Genomic DNA, 19,056 nt, shown 5'->3' with positions numbered 1-19,056 from the left:
AGGCTTAATTTTTACCAATTAATATGTAAGTAATATTTGAACTTTTCTAACTTTACAGGTTGGAAATATAGTAGTTGCACAAGTGTAAGTTTTATAACAATGACAGAGGCAACATTTCTTTGGAAAATTAATCCAGTTAGTGGCTTGACCTAAACTCAGTTTCGCTGCCAATTTTTTTTTCTTTTACACTTAGAAGAAATGAAGGAAAATTATTTTAAAGCATTTCAAGTTGGTAAAAGTATTCTTTTTTTTTTTTTTTTTGAGGAAAACTTTATTTTTGGGCAGTTTCTGTTTTTTCTAAATATTTTAATTTAAATATAATCAAATCTCTTGGGATATAATACAGGGTGGGTCAAAAGCAGGGTTACAGTTGTAAGTACACAAAACACAGAGTTTACTTTTGTGTTATTATTTATTAACTATTTGTATTATTTTCCATACAAATAACTGTAAACCTACTTTTGTGCCATCTTGTATATGCCCCTAGTTGTTCTTAAAGAAAAACTGAGGGTTAATATAATTAATAAAATCATATAAGAAAAATATGTTTCCACACTTTATTATTTCCTATCCTCATTTTTTAAAAGAAAATAAGTGCATTATATAACGAGTAGTAATTTTCACATACTAAGATTATGAGTCGGGGTAGGAAATGTTAGAAACTGGAGATGTTAAAGATGGAGAGATGGAGACTGTAGAACTAAAGTTTTAGGAATTAATTGCTAAGAACCAGAACCAAACTTTTGGGGTCTCCAGTAGGTGGGCTGGAGGCCACTACACATCTACTTTCATCTATTAGCTTTATGCCTGAGAAGCTGACTATGGATGGGTGAAAAATATCACTCCTTGGGGAGTGCTACTGCTCCCTCTACTGTTTCATGTAGAAATCACCCCCACTTCTTTCTTTCTCTAGTCAAAACTAATAGGAGCCAATATTTGCTCAAGCATTTGAAAGGAAGATTTAGCAACTATTCCTTTGTTTAACTACAAAGATCCTTTTTTTCTACCCTTGACTCTTCTAGAGCACTTGAAAATGTACGTAGAATATTACTCTTAATTAGATGGGCACAGTAGTGGGAAGCAACCTCTTAATCTCCCTCTCATACCTGGCTATGTCTCACAGGTCTTCAACAAATACTGAAATGAAGCCCCTTTTCATTTTTCCCACCAGGTCTCAGTTCAAAAAGTATGAAGGAATGTTCTTCCAAAAGTGTCAATTTTTTTTTTCATTATTCTTCAAGCAAATGCAAGGAGATGGAGGACGCCTTAAAACAGGCTGCAGGTAAATGGGAAGGGGAGCGTGTGCATTACAAGCTTCATCTCCACCCCTCTCTTTGGTTACTTCCTGGTCGCCAAGGTCCTCTGCAGTTTTACCACGTGCCCTGTTTTATCTTCTGTTTGGTTATTTTTGCCTCTGATCTCCCTTTCATATGTCAAGGCAATGAGGCTCACACAGAGTGAAAAGTTCACCGGGTATCTCCTGTGGACTGTAAATATGTCCTCAGTGTATACCACCTCTCGCCCCTGTGCTGACGGCTGGCAAACATGCCTAGAAAAATGTCCCATCAGGAGAAGATTCAGGTTCGCTCTGTGACATGGATCCCCCGTGCGATGGAAGTCTTTGGTGCATATTGCTGGTGGTGATTGTACCGGGGGGGGGGGGGTATGGGGTGCGAGTCTTCGAGTAAAGAAGTAGCAGAAGAGTGAGCTGATTTAGACTGTGTCTAGATGCCAAGTGAAAGAATTTGGATTTCATCCTGATGACAGGGGCACCATTAAAGGATTTAATATAGGGAGTGATGAAATGAAAGTTTATAAGGATACAGTTGTAGAGAAAGAAGAAGGATTGAGAAATAAGAATCTGATAGGATTAGAATCAGAAAAGACCAGTAACAAGGAAAATAAAGGAGGAGAGGTCAACAGAGAGAAATGCTAGGGAGTAGGTGAGCAAGAAAAGGACTGAGGAATCTTCATTGGATTTGGCTTAATTGCTTTAAACTGAGATTCTTTGTGTGGTAGGGATAGAAGTGAGACCTTAGCGTGTTGTGTGAGGCCATGGACTGAGCAGCATTGGAAAAACTGGGGAGGTGAAGACTGACCCAGGTACCCAAGTTCTCATCAGACAAGTGGGAGGTTCTTGGAATATGGGTGATGACTGCAAGATGGAGGGAGACAGCCTAGTGTAACCCAGTGTATTTACTTCATTCGGCAACTGCTTATGAAGCCCATAGAATGTGCCGGGGATTGTTGTGGGAATGCACTGGGAATGCGGTGCTGGATTTGTCCTTAAGGAGCTGACACAACAGAGGAGGAGTCCACGTTTGTGTGCAGAACAGAAATATACTGATCTGCAAATAGAAATGGAAGTAGGAGCTTTGGGAAGATGTCGATATCAGTAATCAGCTCGGCTGCCAACTGGAAGCTGTTCATTCATTTTATTTTATTTTGTGTAATATTTAATAAATACACAACACTATGTGCCCAGCACTATTTTAAGTGATTTACAAAAGTTAACCAATATACTCATTCCACCTACTTAAGAGTTAGGTCTCATTCATGTTCCCATTTTACAGACTGAGGTACTGGGGCACAGAAAGGTTGCCCAAGGTCATAGTTGGTAAGCATCAGGCGTAAGATACAAATGCACAAAATCTGGCTTCACAGTGTAGATTCTTCACTGTTACACCAGGCTGGCGTCTAGGACAAGGGTCGGAAACCTATGGCTCGCGAGCCAGATGTGGCTCTTTTGATGGCTGCATCTGGCTCGCAGACAAATCTTTAATAAAAAAAAATAACATTAAAAATATAAAACATTCTCATGTATTACAATATAAAACATTCTCATGTATTACAATACCGCTCATGTTCATGGTTGTGGGTGGCTGGAGCCAATCACAGCTGTCCTCCGGGACAACGCCAAATTTTTATTGGATAATGCATAACGTACATGGGTCGTTGTATGGCTCTCATGGAATTACATTTTAAAATATGTGGCATTCATGGCTCTCTCAGCCAAAAAGGTCCTCGACCCCTGGTCTAGGAGAAGCAGCAGTACAGAGCCCACTGGGGTGTGGGCTGGAGCACTCCAGGTTTAAGAATAAACAGGGTTCCCGTTAAGGCAGTGATTCGCAGTATGCAGGATAATGACCAGGGGTAGCCTGTTGAAATGCTGACTCCGAGGCTATCCTCTCAGTTTTTCTCTCATCGGGCTTGGTTGGAGCCCAGAGATCTGCAGTCACTCCAGACAACCCTGACTCAGGTAGTTCAAGGACTGAACTTTGCGATGCACTTCATTGAATGGGTGACTATTTGCATAAATTAAAAATTAGCTGACACGGAAGATGAGGAAGCACTCAGGCAATTTATTTAATAGTTTCTGATGATAAAACTACAATTTTTGAACTTGCAAAACTTTCTGAAAATTTTATGGACTTTAGTAAAAGAAAGGAAATGAAAATCACCCCAAATGTGATGTGCAAGTTAAGAATTTCTGGCCATGACAAGTGTAAAAATCAATTACACATGGAGATAAAAAATATTTCTGGGCCCTGGCCGGTTGGCTCAGCGGTAGAGCGTCGGCCTAGCGTGCGGAGGACCCGGGTTCGATTCCCGGCCAGGGCACACAGGAGAAGCGCCCATTTGCTTCTCCACCCCTCCGCCGCGCTTTCCTCTCTGTCTCTCTCTTCCCCTCCCACAGCCAAGGCTCCATTGGAGCAAAGATGGCCCGGGCGCTGGGGATGGCTCTGTGGCCTCTGCCTCAGGCGCTAGAGTGGCTCTGGTCGCAACATGGCGACACCCAGGATGGGCAGAGCATCGCCCCCTGGTGGGCAGAGCGTCGCCCCTGGTGGGCGTGCCGGGTGGATCCCGGTCAGGCGCATGCGGGAGTCTGTCTGACTGTCTCTCCCTGTTTCCAGCTTCAGAAAAATGAAAAAAAAAAAAAAAAAAAAAAAAAAATTTCTGAAGTTATAAGGCACATCAGTGGGAAAAAAGTATTCAATTAGTAGTCAAAATTTTCAAAACACTTTTTGTGTGTAACTGTATGCTTGTTTATCAATAGCTTTTTTGCTATTGTTCGTATTCCAGATGCAATGAACTCCCCCCATTTTATCATAAAAAATTTTAAACAGCCTGACCTGTGGTGGTGCAGTGGGATAAAGCGTCGACCTGGAACACTGAGGTTGCCGGTTCAAAACCCTGGGCTTGCCCGGTCAAAGCACATATGGGAGTTGATGCTTGCTGCTCCTCCCCCCTTCTCTCTCTCTCTCTCTCTTCCTCTCCCTCTCTCTCCTCTCTGAAAATTGAATAAAGTCTTAAAAAAAAAACATTAAAAAAAAATTTTAAACATACAGGCAAGTTGAAAGAACACAGTAATAAACACCCATATACTCAGCTCCTCTGTGTAACATTTATTATGTTGACATTTTGCTGTCTATATCTGTATATAACATTTATAATATTGACTCTAGCAATGTATAAATATAACATATTTAAAATATTTGTAGTATGTGTTGAACCATTTGGAAGTAACATCACAATGCTTGATCCCTAAATATATGCAAGTATCTTTCAAGAAATATTATTCTTGTGTCACATAATATTCTTATTACACTTAAGAACATGAAGAATATGAACAATCATTCCCTGATGTCATCTACTGTCAGGTAATGACTGTTTATCTTTTCTATTTCAACAGATATTGTTCTTTTTTTTTTTTTTTTTTTCTGAAGCTGGAAACGGGGAGAGATAGTCAGACAGACTCCCGCATGCACCCGACCAGGATCCACCCGGCACGCCCACCAGGGGCGACGCTCTGCCCACCAGGGGGCGATGCTCTGCCCCTCCGGGGCATCCCTCTGCCTCGACCAGAGCCACTCTAGCGCCTGGGGCAGAGGCCAAGGAGCCATCCCCAGCGCCCGGGCCATCTTTGCTCCAATGGAGCCTTGGCTGCGGGAGGGGAAGAGAGAGACAAGAGGAAGGAGGGGGCGGTGGAGAAGCAAATAGGCGCTTCTCCTATGTGCCCTGGCTGGGAATCGAACCCGGGTCCCCCCGCACGCCAGGCCGATGCTCTACCGCTGAGCCAACCGGCCAGGGCCCAGATATTGTTCTTCACAGTAGCTTTAGGTTCAGGGCACAACCGAGCAGATAGGACAGAGTTCCCATATACCCTTTGTCCCCACATAGACACAGCCTGCCTGCTATCACAGCCAGTGCCACAACGGTACATTTGTTACAACCCATGAACCTACATTGACACATGAGGGTTCACGTGAGGTTTGTTCTTGGTGTACATTCTGTGGGTTTGCACAGATGTATGATGACATCTATCCACCACCATGGCAGTATCATAGAAAACAACTTCACTGCCCTAACGACCCTCTGTGTTCCGACATCCTGCCCAGTGTGTTCCGACATCCTGCCCAGTGCTCACCTGGCTATCACTGATCTTTTTTTTTTTTACTGTTTCCATGGCTTTGCCTTTTCCAGAATGTCATAGAGTTGGATGGGTTGTGTTTTAATACTTGATAGACTTTTCACATTTATGGTCTCATTTTCCTTTTCCTTGGTATGTCCTGACTTACTTCACTGGATTTCTTCTCATGCAGCAACTCAGGGCAACGTGCTGCGAGGGAACCCCTTTGTCCGAGGGGGAGGTCCGGGCTTCGTGTCTGGCCTCAGTTACCTGGAGCTGAATAACCCTGCTGGAAACCAACAACGCTATTCTTCCTGGGCGGGGTCTGTGACTGCTCTTCCCCAAGTCATAAAACAAAAGGTATTGGCTGGCTCAGTTTCTAGCAGCAGGAAGCAGACAGGTTGGGCTTGCCCTGGGGGAAAGGCGATTCCATCAAGGCGGTTAAACAGAGAAGGCTGTAATTAGCATTTTATGAATCCCAGTCTATGTTCTGTATGATAAAATAAATGCCTATATAATAATAATAAGAAGAAACAGAAGATTTGCTATCTTGTATGTCCATGTTTCAGTTGTAGAGGTAAAATATTTAGTGAATCCCAAGAGAAATCAGTGACGGAATTGGCATTTTAAGCTTTTGCCCTAAATTTGATTATTTTCTTTGTTCTCCAATTCAGAGGAGCTATAGATTCTTGCTGGAGGAAGGCATTCAGTTTTGTTACATTCACCAGGTCACATTTCCTCCTGTGGTCATGGTCACAGCTCAGAGGCTTCCAGAGTCATGTAAATTAAGATGGAACCAATTTGGCGGTGAGCATTTTAGGATGTTTTATCGATACAGCCAGAGGTCCTTTTATAATGAAACAAATGTGTTTCTAAAAATCAGAGAGCTAGGCAAAACTGCACAGTAAAAAGACTACAGGGTTTATGGGGAAAATGAGATTAGCGATGCAACAGTCAAAAATTTAATCTGTGCTACTCATTGAAAAAAAAAAAAAGAAAAAAGAAATTAGGCACCCAAAACAGAACAAGCACAGTTTTAGAAGTGTTAAATTCTGGAGAAAGCATATAGTATAATAAATGTGGCATGTGACCTAGAAAAATATCTGAAGCTTGTTGGGTGATGGAACAGTTATAGCTTGTGAATTGTTAGGAAGTGGTAGGAGAACAGTAATCAGAAAGGACAGACGGTCGTAACCCCAGATGTGGAGGGGTGTAGTTTATCATACAGGTGGCAAACTAGATAGATGTTTGAGGTGTGTGTTTGTGTGTTTTGTGAATTCCTATGTTGTTTGGTTCAGTTCTGTCCAGTTTTCTGTGTGGACACAATTGTATGTAAGAAAAAGCAAAATTTGTGCCGTATGGTCATGATGTTCCTTAATACAATAATCTCAATGGGAAAAGTTTTATGTTGTCAAAACAAATGCTATGGGAGAATTGATCCTGTGATCTGTTCCCTACCATAGGAGTCAAGCAAAGTCCCAGGTGAAACTTGATTTTCGGAGATTAAGAAACTTGAACATATTATAAACTCAAAAATTATAGTAGCTTCTCAAATTACTTCCCTAACATAATCTGTGCTCATTTACCTCCTCATAAGAGTGATGGGGAAGGGAAAATTGTTCCCAGGAAGTCTCAACTTAAAGTGCCATTCATTATGGTTCAAAGTAACCTGTTTTCATTGTCAGTATCCCATATAAATCTTTAAAAATCTTAAAGTTGATTAAGGAAAAACAGACATTGTTTTCTGTGCTCAACTCTGCTCTTTCCCAGATAGGACTGTAACTGTCATAGTTAGCTGTGCTGACTGATTAGCCAGGCAGCAAAGGAACAGAGAAAGTACAGACATGATATAGCTCTACGACTGTGCAATGCCATCCAGTTCGGAAGAGCTTGGGCAGAGGCAGAGGGAAATGTGACCGCGTTAATCCCAGTCCTGTACTGCAGCCAGCGCGGACTGACTCTCTTCAAAGTCAACGATGCTCATCGCATCCCCATACTGTGCTCAGTGACATGAGGTAGCTTGAAATCAGCCATGGTGGTGACAATAGTTATCCTGGAGAACTTGGCAAATGTTACCAACCAGAGCCTTTTTTTCTACCCTGGGAGAACAGATTGTTGAAATTTAGCCTGAGCAGCTATGATCTCGAAGCGTTGGATATATCCTACACAGAGCAATGATGCCTACCTGCTTTAAATTTCTTCAGGGTTGAAAGAGTCATGGTCTCCACTCGGGAGACATGTTAAATCTCCCAGAGTCTGGATATTGAAATTTAAATATAATAGCATGTGCTTCTTTTCTGAAATATAAGTGCAGTTCCTTTTCTTCTGGCCTCTGCTGGGGTGGAAATGTATTATCTTCAAAAGAATTTTTCAATAACTAGAAAATGAATGTTCTGTTAGGTTCATAAAAAATTTTGTGTGTGCACACAAGATCCAAAAAAATAATCCTTCCCTATCTGGTCCTAATTTTCCCTAGTTTATTCTTGCAAAGAAAGTGAATTGCTTTCTCTTTTTATTTGAACAAGATTTGATTTTGTTTTAATGGAAATAGAGCTTAAATACCAAAAAGAAAATACTGTCACCGAAAACCCTGATTTCTGACTATGACATCTTTTCCTGGGTAGCTGACCCCTCTGTACGAGCTGGTAAAGGAAGTGCCCTGTGCCTCGGTGAAAAGACTCTATCTGAGACGGGCTCTCGAGGAATATCTGGACGAATACGACCCCTGCCATTGTCAGCCTTGCCAAAACGGCGGAGTCGCCACTGTGGAGGGGACCGAGTGTCAGTGCCATTGCAAACCGTACACGTTTGGTATGGCATGTGAGCACGGAGTCCTCGTACAGGATGAAGTAGGTCAGTGTGCTGAACTTCCTCTAGTTCTGCCGGACCCTTTCTCTCTGGGCCCTGAGACTGCGCTTCTTGCTGAATGGAGAGGAGATAGTATTTCCATAATTCAGTATTTCCCTCCCTGCTCCACTTCTGGGTTATACACACTAGCTCAAGACCTTTGGATGTCTCTATTTTTCCATCTGCTACCTGCTACCATTCCACATGCTCCATTAGGTTAGATTGGTGCCTGAAACCCCTTCCATCCCTCCATAGTCACCTCATTGAGGTTTCTGTCATAGCCAAGGTCTGTGGAGCTTGGGTTTGAGTTGCCTAAACTCTCTGATGGCCAGCTCTTTGAAACATCTTTATTTATACTTTGCATTCTGTCCCACTCATCAATTATTCATACATGTGTGTTGACTCTCTGCTGTGTGCTCAACTGTGTGCTTAGTGCTGTAAGCACTTTTTTGTACAGGGCTCTGTGGAGTCACATTATGTGTAGGCAAAGTTGGAGACAGTGTATGCCTTTGTGACATTTATTTATATGTCTCTCTTATCTAGAAGCTCATTTCTTAAGATCAGGGCTGTTTTATTTCTTTATTTCTAGAGCCTGACATAGAGCTTGATTAATAGAAGTCACTTAATAAAAGTCTTATAAATAAATAAATACATGACTGAACTTTGGTTGCTTATGGACAAGCATCAGGAAGGCATCCTTGCCTCCAAACATCTCCCCAAATGGTCTGTCTGGGTAAATTGAAATTCTACCACTGATTTCTTTCCTTTGTGGTTTGGATTTTCAGTTTGTTTGTTTTTGATAAAATGGAAGCTCCCCCTATTGGTAAGGAATGGAGTAGCGATCATAATAGGTGGAACTATTATTACTCCCTATTAATACACTTTATTAACTCAGGTTCTAATTATGGAAGAAAGCATAAGAAAAATCATGGGGAAATATTATACACATTAGTTCAGTTTGGTGAATAACACTGAGGAATGGGGTGGAGTGGGGCAAAGAGGGATACAGGTTGTGCAGTAGAAATAGCTAAGGAACAGTAAGCACACCCATCTAGTATGAGAAAATAATGTTCCTGAGATTAGTTTCTAATTAGTAAAGTTATTAGAATATGATACAAGTTCTCTCTTGCCTCCCCTAAGGACTAAGATGGGGAGAAATATTAAAAGAACTGTGCATCATGCCTCAGCCCAGCGGTGGAAGGTGGCCAGGGTGTCTTGAGGCAGTGCCTTGCGCCTTCGAGAGGAGGATGCTGGTGGGAGATAAAAGCGTTTCACCTGCTCAGACACTTCCTTACTTTGCACAGTGCCAGCCCTGGGGTTGGCACCCTGGGGTACCCAGTACATTATGTCCTTTGCATGACCTGTCGCTGCGTTAACAACAGGAACTTATTTGCTTTACTGAGAGACTGTGGTTGAGGATAAGAACCCGAACTCTGTTGTAAGACCGGGTGGCAGTCTGGATGTGGCTCCTAGCAGCCGTTGTAGCATCGGCATGGAATTCAACCACTTTGGGTTACGTTCCATGCCTATCAAACAAGAATGGTAACTGAAAAAAATAATGGTAACTGACCTCCTGCCACCTGGATTCATTCTTGTGAGAAGTAAATAAATAATAGGATGCAAGTGAAAGTGATTTGAAACACTTGTGAAATGATGAACAAACATAAGGTATTATTGCAAGAAGTGTGCTAATGCAGCCTTGATACGGGCTGACCTGGCTGGTGTGCAGAGACCTTCCGGCCATTGTAGGAGACCCCCATGAACAGGAAGGTAGGAAGTCCCCTGGTTGTCCTCTTCCCCATAACCACTGAGCAGGAAGGTTAGTGAGCACTACACTTTGAAACCCTCCTCTCTAAGTACTTTCTGACCACCCTCTCTCAAACCCTACAGGAAAGGTTGATGGAGGCTGGAGTTGCTGGTCCACTTGGGGCCCCTGTGTGGACGGAAAGAAAACAAGGCATCGAGAATGCAATAACCCAGCTCCCAGTGGGGGAGGAGAGTCCTGCACTGGGGAGACGTTGGAGAGCAGGCAATGTGGAGAGGAAGACGAGGAGCTGAAGCACCTCCGGTAACAAACCCCAGACCTCCAGGCAAAAACAGGACACACACTGATCCACTGCGGCTACTGAAAGATTCAGAAGTTAGGCGGTGATTTTACCAGTGGCCGCTTTGCCTGTTAGCACTGGGGTCAGTTGGAGGACAGAGGCAGTAGTGGCCAGCTTGGACTTATGTCTCAAGTCTTCCCGACTCATTGTTAGAAAAGGCTGTGGACCTGGGAGACATCTGGCCCCGTGGATCTGAGCAGCACTGCTGGCATCAAGTCAATCTGCCACTTCCTTGCTGTGTGACGCAGGGCAAGTTACTTGCCACACCTCTAAAATTAAGATCATCATAGCAGATAAAACAATAATAGGATACTGTCAGAATGGAATGAGATTAAGCACATAGAATGATTAGTACAATGCCTGGCAGTGAATAAGCATTCAATAATAGCTGTATTACTTTTCCAACAGACCATGCCTTCTTATTTATTTATTTATTTATTTATTTATTTATTTATTTATTTATGGTGAATCAAAAGACCAGGTGCTTGAGATGGCTAATATCTTTTTAAAAAGTCAACATATTTTTATTTAAGGAGTATCATGTGACGCCTTCCACTGTTCTAGTTCTTCCTGACTCCGAGCCATAATCTTCAAGTTAGCCCTGCTGCTCAATGTCTTGCCAGTCTGTCCACAAGTCTTCTATTTTATTTATATATATATATATATATATATATATAATTTTTTTTTTTTTGTATTTTTCTGAAGCTGGAAATGGGGAGAGACAGTCAGACAGACTCCCGCATGCGCCCGACCGGGATCCACCCGGCACGCCCATCAGGGGCCACGCTCTGCCCACCAGGGGGCGATGCTCTGCCCCTCCAGGGCGTTGTTCTGCCATGACCAGAGCCACTCCAGCGCCTGGGGCAGAGGCCAAGGAGCCAGCCCCAGCGCCCGGGCCATCTCCGCTCCAATGGAGCCTTGGCTGCGGGAGGGGAAGAGAGAGACAGAGAGGAAGGAGGGGGGGGGGTGGAGAAGCAAATGAGTGCCTCTCCTATGTGCCCTGGCCGGGAATCGAACCCGGGTCCCCCACACGCCAGGCTGACGCTCCACCGCTGAGCCAACCGGCCAGGGCCCTATTTTATATATTTTTAAAATTTTTAATTTTTTGTGTTTTTCTGAAGGTAGAAGCAGGGAGACAGACAGACTCCCATATGCATCTGACCAGGATCCACCCTGGCATGCCCACCAGGGGGCGATGCTCTGCCCATCTGGGGTGTTGCTCTGTTGTGACCAGAGCCATTCTAGTGCCTGAGGTGGAGGCCATGGAGCCATCCTCAGTGCCTGGGCCAACTTTGCTCCAATGGAGCCTTGGCTGCGGAAGGGGAAGATAGAGAGAGAAAGGAGAGGAGAGGGGTTGAGAAGCAGATGGGCACTTCTCCTGTGTGTCCTGGCCGGAAATTGAACCCAGGACTTTTACACGCCGGGCCGACGCTCCTATTGCTAACCAACTGGCCAGGGCCTGTTTTGTTTTTTTTAATTCTTAAATATGGTTTAATACTTCTCCACTTCTGTATATCATAACACCAAGAGCCCACAATTCTTTGATCTCCACTTGAATATATACTTCCAAAAAGTGCCCACCTGCCATCTTTGGGATCCAGTTTCTTTAAGCATTTACTTTAATAGTTCCCTTGAAGTTAAACTGTGGGAAGCATATCACAATTTTAGCAAATGATCTAAAATCTCAATTGTTTCTAATATTGGAAAAGTCTTGTTGCATCCAATTTTTGTTTTGGTTTTTTAGAGACAGAGAGAGAGAGAGAGAGAGAGAGAGTCAGAGAGAGGGATAGATAGGGACAGACAGACAGGAACGGAGAGATGAGAAGCATCAATCATTAGTTTTTTGTTGCGCGTTGCAACACCTTAGTTGTTCATTGATTGCTTTCTCATATATGCCTTGACCATGGGCCTTCAGCAGACTGAGTAACCCCTTGCTCCAGCCAGCAACCTTGGGCTCAAGCTGGTGAGCTTTTGCTCAAACCAGATGAGCCCGCACTCAAGCTGGTGACCTCGGGATCTCGAACCTGGGTCTTCTGCATCCCAGTCCGACATTCTATCCACTGTGCTACTGCCTGGTCAGGCAATGTTGCATCCAATTTTTATGCATGAGCCTGGCAAAACATGCTATAGGGCTGGTTGTCACCACTGCAGAAAGCTTACTGCAATGGGAATGTTAGTGACCCAACAGCACCAGCTGTGATCCGAGATTGGGGACAGATTGGACCTCAGGCTTAGCAACCTCAGTCTTGAGTTCTGGCTAGGAAAGAACTCAGAGCCAAGACTCACCTATGAAAGAGAAAGAGAGAGAAAGAGCGAGCGCCTGGGGAAGAAGGGGTAAGGAAAGGCATGGGTGTGCTCCATAGAGAGCCACATTGGGTCCTCTGTCCTGAGGGCTTCTATCTTGAGTCTCGGAAGGATCTCAACAGAATACTTACCAACCTTCCAGGTGGATCTCCTGAGGGGCATGGCCTTCACTGATTCTTCACCACTGGGGCTGATGGGGTCATTAGTCACCACAACTGGTCCTGGTGTCAGCCATGGTGTTGCTGCCCCTGCTTTTGCTGCTTTTCTGGGCCCTGAGTGGAAACACAGAGAGGTCTAGCCTACATCTTCAGGGCTTAGTGCTGAAGGCTCCTAGTGTTGCCTGTGGCTGGGCACCCAAGGCACTCTGCCCTGGTGACCCTCTGTACCTGGCCCAGTGTTCCTGCCACACTCATGTTTGTCTGACTCCTACTGTAGAAGCTTGACCTGCGTCTCAGTGTGGGCACCAGAGACAGCGAATGCCTCCACCACTTAGCCCAGTTGTCTGGCACTCACTCCTATTGTTAAGACCTTGCAAATGCTATCTCAAAAATGCTGAGTTGAAGAATCATACCCCTGGGTTGGCATTCTTTGTGTCACGCCCCACTGTTTTTACACTGTTCTTCCTAACCTCTTCTAGTCAAGATTGGCAAAATGTTCTCATCTGCCTTGGCCAGGTGGCTCAGTGGATAAAGTATTGTCCTGCTGAGCCAGAGGTCACAGGTTTGATCCCAAGTCATGGTCCATATGAGAAGCATTCAATGAGTGCACAACTAAATTGAACAACTAAGTGAACCCGTGATTTGATGCTTCTCTCTTTCTCTGTCTCTCCCTTCTTCTCTCTCTCTCAATGTCTCCCATGCTCACCCTCAAATCAACGGGGAAAAAGGTTCTAGTCAGATAATATGAAGGTCATGGGAGTTGAAAAAAGCATGATACTTGGGTATCTGGAGGTGTGATGCTTGATTCCTAGGTCTTTGGTGCCTCATAATCTAAAGTAAGCAATGTCTCTTGACCAAGGAAGGTGGTGAGCATGCAGAATTACGGTGGGAGGAGAAGGCTGGCCTTGGGGCACAGGTCTCTGGAGAGATGAGATCTCAGGGGAGGTCTCTGCTCTCTAGAATACTTCCCTGACTTCATACAGAGAGCCAGGTGGAAAGGGATGCCCTAAAGAAGTCACTGAGGGACTTTGACTCTTCTCAGTGCTCCAAGGAGGGAAAAATCTCCTCCTCCTCAGTACAAAGAGGAAAACGATGACTGACACTTCACACTTCTGAGTTTCCTTAGAGTGTGGCAAGAGTCCAAGGAGCTGAGTTCAGAGGAGGCAACACTAATGGGCTATTTCTTTTCTTTTTTTTTTTTTTTTTGTATTTTTCTGAAGCTGGAAACGGGGAGAGACAGTCAGACAGACTCCCGCATGCGCCCGACCGGGATCCACCCAGCACGCCCACCAGGGGCCACGCTCTGCCCACCAGGGGGCGATGCTCTGCCCCTCCGGGGCGTTGCTCTGCCGCGACCAGAGCCACTCTAGCGCCTGGGGCAGAGGCCAAGGAGCCATCCCCAGCACCCGGGCCATCTTTGTTCCAATGGAGCCTCTGCTGCGGGAGGGGAAGAGAGAGACAGAGAGAAAGGGGGGGAGGGGGGTGGAGAAGCAAATGGGCGCTTCTCCTGTGTGCCCTGGCCAGGAATCGAACCCGGGTCCCCTGCACGCCAGGCTGACGCTCTACCACTGAGCCAACTGGCCAGGGCCAGATGGGCTATTTCTAATGCTTTCTCTCGGATTCCATATCCCTGGAGTGGAGGTAATACTGGCAATGTATTGACCTCACAGGCACTATGGAAAACCATTGTTTAATGATGGATGTCATTGTTATCACTATCATAATTATGAGCTCCCTCTAGGGCTTGCCTTGTGAGAGGTAGAAAGAGCATGATTGTAAGAGCCTAATTAGACAGGAATCTAGCCCTGGTATTTTTTACTTTGTGATCTTGGACAACTTATTCAAACTCTCCAAGTCTTTGTTTTCTCTACATATCTCATCGTTACAGTGAACTAAGGCAACACGTGTAGAGTGACTGCGAAGGTCCCAAACACGTAGTAAACATTCAATCGGATTTTTTTTACAGAGACATAGAGAGAGAATCAGAGAGAGGGATAGATAGGGACAGACAGACAGGAACAGAGAGAGATGAGAAGCATCAATCATTAGATTTTTGTTGTGACACCTTAGTTGTTCATTGATTGCCTTCTCATATGTGCCTTGACTGTGGGGCTACAGCAGACTGAGTAACCCCTTGCTTGAGCTAGCAACCTTGGGTCCAAGCTGGTAAGTTTTGCTCAAACCAGATGAGCCTTTGCTCAAGCTAGCAACCTCGGGGTCTTGAACCTGGGTCTTCCGCATCCCAGTCTGACACTCTATCCACTGCTCCACTGCTTGGTCAGGCTAATTATCATATTTTTAACAGAGAATTAATTCTGTGTTAAAAGAATTTCAGAACTGACCCTGGCCAGTTAGATCAATGGATAGAGCATTGGCCCAGTGTATGGATGTCCCGTGTTCGATTCCCAATCAGGGCACACAAGAGAAGCTACCATCTGCTTCTCTCTCCTTTTTTTCCTCCTTCCCTCCCTCTCCCCCTCCAGCACCCAGTGGCTCAATTGGTTTGAGCATTGGCCCCAGGTGCTGAAGATGGCTCCATTGCTTTGAGCATCGGCCACAGATAGGGGTTGCTGGGTGGATCCCTACTGGGGAGCATGTGGGAGTCTGCCTCACTATCTCCCCTCCTCTCACTTAAAAAAAAAAAGAATTTCAGAACCAAACAGCAAGAGGAAAAAATAGGTCTGAAACAGGTGACTTCTAAAAATCACATAAAGTATGTGTGTTTTTCAAAGACTTATTTATTTTTCTTTTTTTTCTGCTGTTTTTTATCCTTCTACCACTGAGTTATAGCTCTCTTTTGCAAGCCTGAGTTTATGTTTGAGTTTTCTATCACAGGTTGGGCTCAGATATTTGGTCCTGACAATGACAGAAGTATCACATCAACATACTTACATAAATGGCGTCCTTTCAGATGCCAATGAAATATTTGCTGTGGTGCAAAATGTTGTTGATACTGTGGAACTTCATCTTATCAGTCATATTTTGTTTCCTTTCCTTTCCAGGTTGCTTGAGCCCCATTGTTTTCCTTTGTCTTTGGATCCAACGGAATTCTGTTCGCCACCCCCTGCCTTGGAGCACGGATTTGTTCAAGTTGGTTTTGAGAGAGATACATAGTTTCTTTTACGTATACTCTTTGCTTCAGGTTCTGCCTCTCTACTGATGCCATAATCCATGTCCTTCTTTGATGATGAAGCAGCACTAAAAATATTTTATGAGTGCGTCTTAGTTTTAGTGATGAGGGTTTTAGATTGTGACTTCTATTCTTTGGCCCAAGGTGATTAGAATTCTGCAGAAGGCAGTATATCTTCTGGGGCAAGGTAAGTCAATACTGCCACCCAATGAGTTAGAAATATACTCATGCCAGAGGGCAGCTAAAGATTTTTATTCTCACTAAAATAAAAATAAATAGTTCTTCAACATGAGGACTTTCCCTATTCTTGCCCCTGAAAGAAGTCTTTTTTTAAAAAAAAAAAAAATAAAACTTCATAAATATGGGTTTAAGGTGAAATATTAGATTTATCCCAGGAGCCAATCAGACAGTCAGCTGGTGTTAGCGAGATCTGGGTCATTGTACTCGGGGCAATTTTCTTCATCAGGAAGGAACACGAGTTGTCTGCTACTTGTCATTCTAGGGAATTCCCTTGGCTGTGGGGCCCTGTTAGTTTGTGCCTTTCTCACTCCTTGTTATGATGAGGATTGAGCCCTGGACTCAGTGAAGGCTGCTCCTCACTCACATAGGAGATGCTGTTTATCAGGGTTCCCTTTGTACAGCTAGACTTACTATCTCCATGAACAATCTTGCCTCTCAATTTCCTACATTATATATACATTGAGATTTTTACTGAAGTTTCCCCAAATGTAGGTACTGTTGAGAGATGGAAGAGTGGGGTGTGTGTGTGTGTGTGTGTGTGTGTGTGTAGAGAGAGAGAGAGAGTTGCCTGATAATTAAAAGAAGGCACGATTTATAGACCAAATATATCTAAAGAAACATTTTGTTAATACAAAAAAAGGCATATTCTTTCTCTCGCTTTTATTTCTGTTTAGGGTGAAGACACCAAGTTTCCTGTTGGGAAAAACATAATGTATAACTGCAGGGAAGGATACTCCCTTGTAGGAGACTCTGTTGCCAGATGTGGGGATGATTTGCAGTGGCTTGTTGGGGAAATGCACTGTCAGAGTGAGTGGCCTGGGCTGTAGCATAAATTAAAGATGAGATAATAATATGGAAGAGAATGAATCACGCTAAATTATCACTCACTGTGAATCCCAAGTCCTGCCCTCTCTTTTCTGAAAGGCTCATATGATCCTGTCTAAGTTTCAGGAGTGCCTTGGAAAAGCCCTCGGTACTCTCTAGTCCATAGAGCTTCTGATAGGCGGGGCACATTGTATTGTGATTTAAAAGCACCTGGGACAAATGAGGATTGGCCAGGAAGTTCAGTTCTGGCTCAGAGCATGAGGACATCCTCTAAAGTTCAGTCAGTAGGAGTCTACCACAATCAGTCTACTTTCTTAGATGCTTTGGCTCCTAATCTGTTCAGATGTAGGCATATTGTGTCCCCTTAACACTGCTCTTTGGCTTCCATCTCGGATGTACTGCAACGTAAGTTTGTTCAGCAGATGGACAGACAGTATGTGAGGATACATTTTTCCTATATCAGTTGGTCTGTGCAATGTGAGCAATGCTTTTTAGTTAATGCTTCCTGCTCCTCCTCCTGACTTCCTTTCTCTCTCTCCTCTCTCTAAAATCAAGAAATAAGAATCTTTTTTTTTTTTTTTTTTTTTTTTAAATAAATTTTTATTAATGGTAATGGGATGACATTAATAAATCAGGGTACATATATTCAAAGAAAACATGTCTAGGTTATTTTGTCATTAAATTATGTTGCATACCCCTCGCCCAAAGTCAGATTGTCCTTCGCCACCCTCTATCTAGTTCTCTGTGCCCCTCCCCCTCCCCCTAACTCTCCCCCTGTCCTCCCTCCCCCCACCCCTGGTAACCACCACACTCTTGTCCATGTCTCTTAGTCTCATTTTTATGTTCCACCAATGTATGGAATCATGTAGTTCTTGTTTTTTTCTGATTTACTTATTTCACTCCTTATAATGTTATCAAGATCCCACCATTTTGCTGTAAATGATCTGATGTCATCGTTTCTTATGGCTGAGTAGTATTCCATAGTGTATATGTGCCACATCTTCTTTATCCAGTCTTCTATTGAAGGGCTTTTTGGTTGTTTCCATGTCTTGGCCACTGTGAACAGTGCTGCAATGAACATGGGGCTACATGTGTCTTCACGTATCAATGTTTCTGAGGTTTTGGGGTATATACCCAGTAGAGGGATTGCTGGGTCATAAGGTAGTTCTATTTGCAGTTTTTTGAGGAACCACCATACTTTCCTCCATAATGGTTGTACTACTTTACAGTCCCACCAACAGTGAATGAGGGTTCCTTTTTCTCCACAGCCTCTCCAACATTTGCTATTACCCGTCTTGTTGATCATAGCTAATCTAACAGGGGTGAGGTGGTATCTCATTGTAGTTTTGATTTGCATTTCCCTAATAACTAATGAAGCTGAGCATTTTTTCATATATCTGTTGGCCATTTGTATCTCTTCCTGGGAGAAGTGTCTATTCATGTCTTCTTCCCATTTTTTTATTGGATTGTTTGTTTGTTTGTTGTTGAGTTTTATGAGTTCTTTGTAAATTTTGGAAATTAGGCCCTTATCTGAGCTGTTGTTTGAAAATATCATTTCCCATTTAGTTGGCTGTCTGTTTATTTTTATATCAGTTTCTCTTGCTGAGCAAAAACTTTTTATTCTGATGTAGTCCCATTCATTTATCTTTGCCTTCACTTCTCTTGCCATTGGAGTCAAGTTCATAAAATGTTCTTTAAAACCCAGGTCCATGAGTTTAGTACCTATGTCTTCTTCTATGTACTTTATTGTTTCAGGTCTTATATTTAGGTCTTTGATCCATTTTGAATTAATTTTAGTACACGGGGACAGGCTGTAGTCGAGTTTCATTCTTTTGCATGTGGCTTTCCAGTTTTCCCAACACCATTTGTTGAAGAGGCTTTCTTTTCTCCATTGTGTGTTGTTGGCCCCTTTATCAAAGATTATTTGACCATATATATGTGGTTTTATTTCTGGGATTTCTATTCTGTTCCATTGGTCTGAGTGTCTATTTTTCTGCCAATACCATGCTGTTTTGATTATTGTGGCCCTATAATATA

The 19,056-nt window shown here is 43.5% G+C and overlaps 1 protein-coding gene across 1 annotated transcript in view; it reads left to right on the top strand.

Moving 5' to 3' along the window:
• C7 (complement C7) overlaps nt 1–19,056 on the top strand; it is a 55,468-nt gene that overhangs the window by 22,767 nt on the left and 13,645 nt on the right. Inside the window, exons 9-14 of the mRNA XM_066378453.1 lie at nt 1,172–1,282; nt 5,604–5,770; nt 8,035–8,263; nt 10,148–10,325; nt 15,827–15,914; nt 16,869–17,001. Of these exons, the coding sequence (XP_066234550.1) occupies nt 1,172–1,282; nt 5,604–5,770; nt 8,035–8,263; nt 10,148–10,325; nt 15,827–15,914; nt 16,869–17,001 (906 nt within the window). The remainder of the gene's footprint in view (nt 1–1,171; nt 1,283–5,603; nt 5,771–8,034; nt 8,264–10,147; nt 10,326–15,826; nt 15,915–16,868; nt 17,002–19,056) is intronic.

Source organism: Saccopteryx leptura, chromosome 1 (assembly GCF_036850995.1).
Source record: "Saccopteryx leptura isolate mSacLep1 chromosome 1, mSacLep1_pri_phased_curated, whole genome shotgun sequence".
Lineage (NCBI taxonomy): Eukaryota > Metazoa > Chordata > Mammalia > Chiroptera > Emballonuridae > Saccopteryx > Saccopteryx leptura.
The sequence above is the reverse complement of the archived record's forward strand: the minus strand, read 5'-3'. Positions and strand labels throughout refer to the sequence as shown.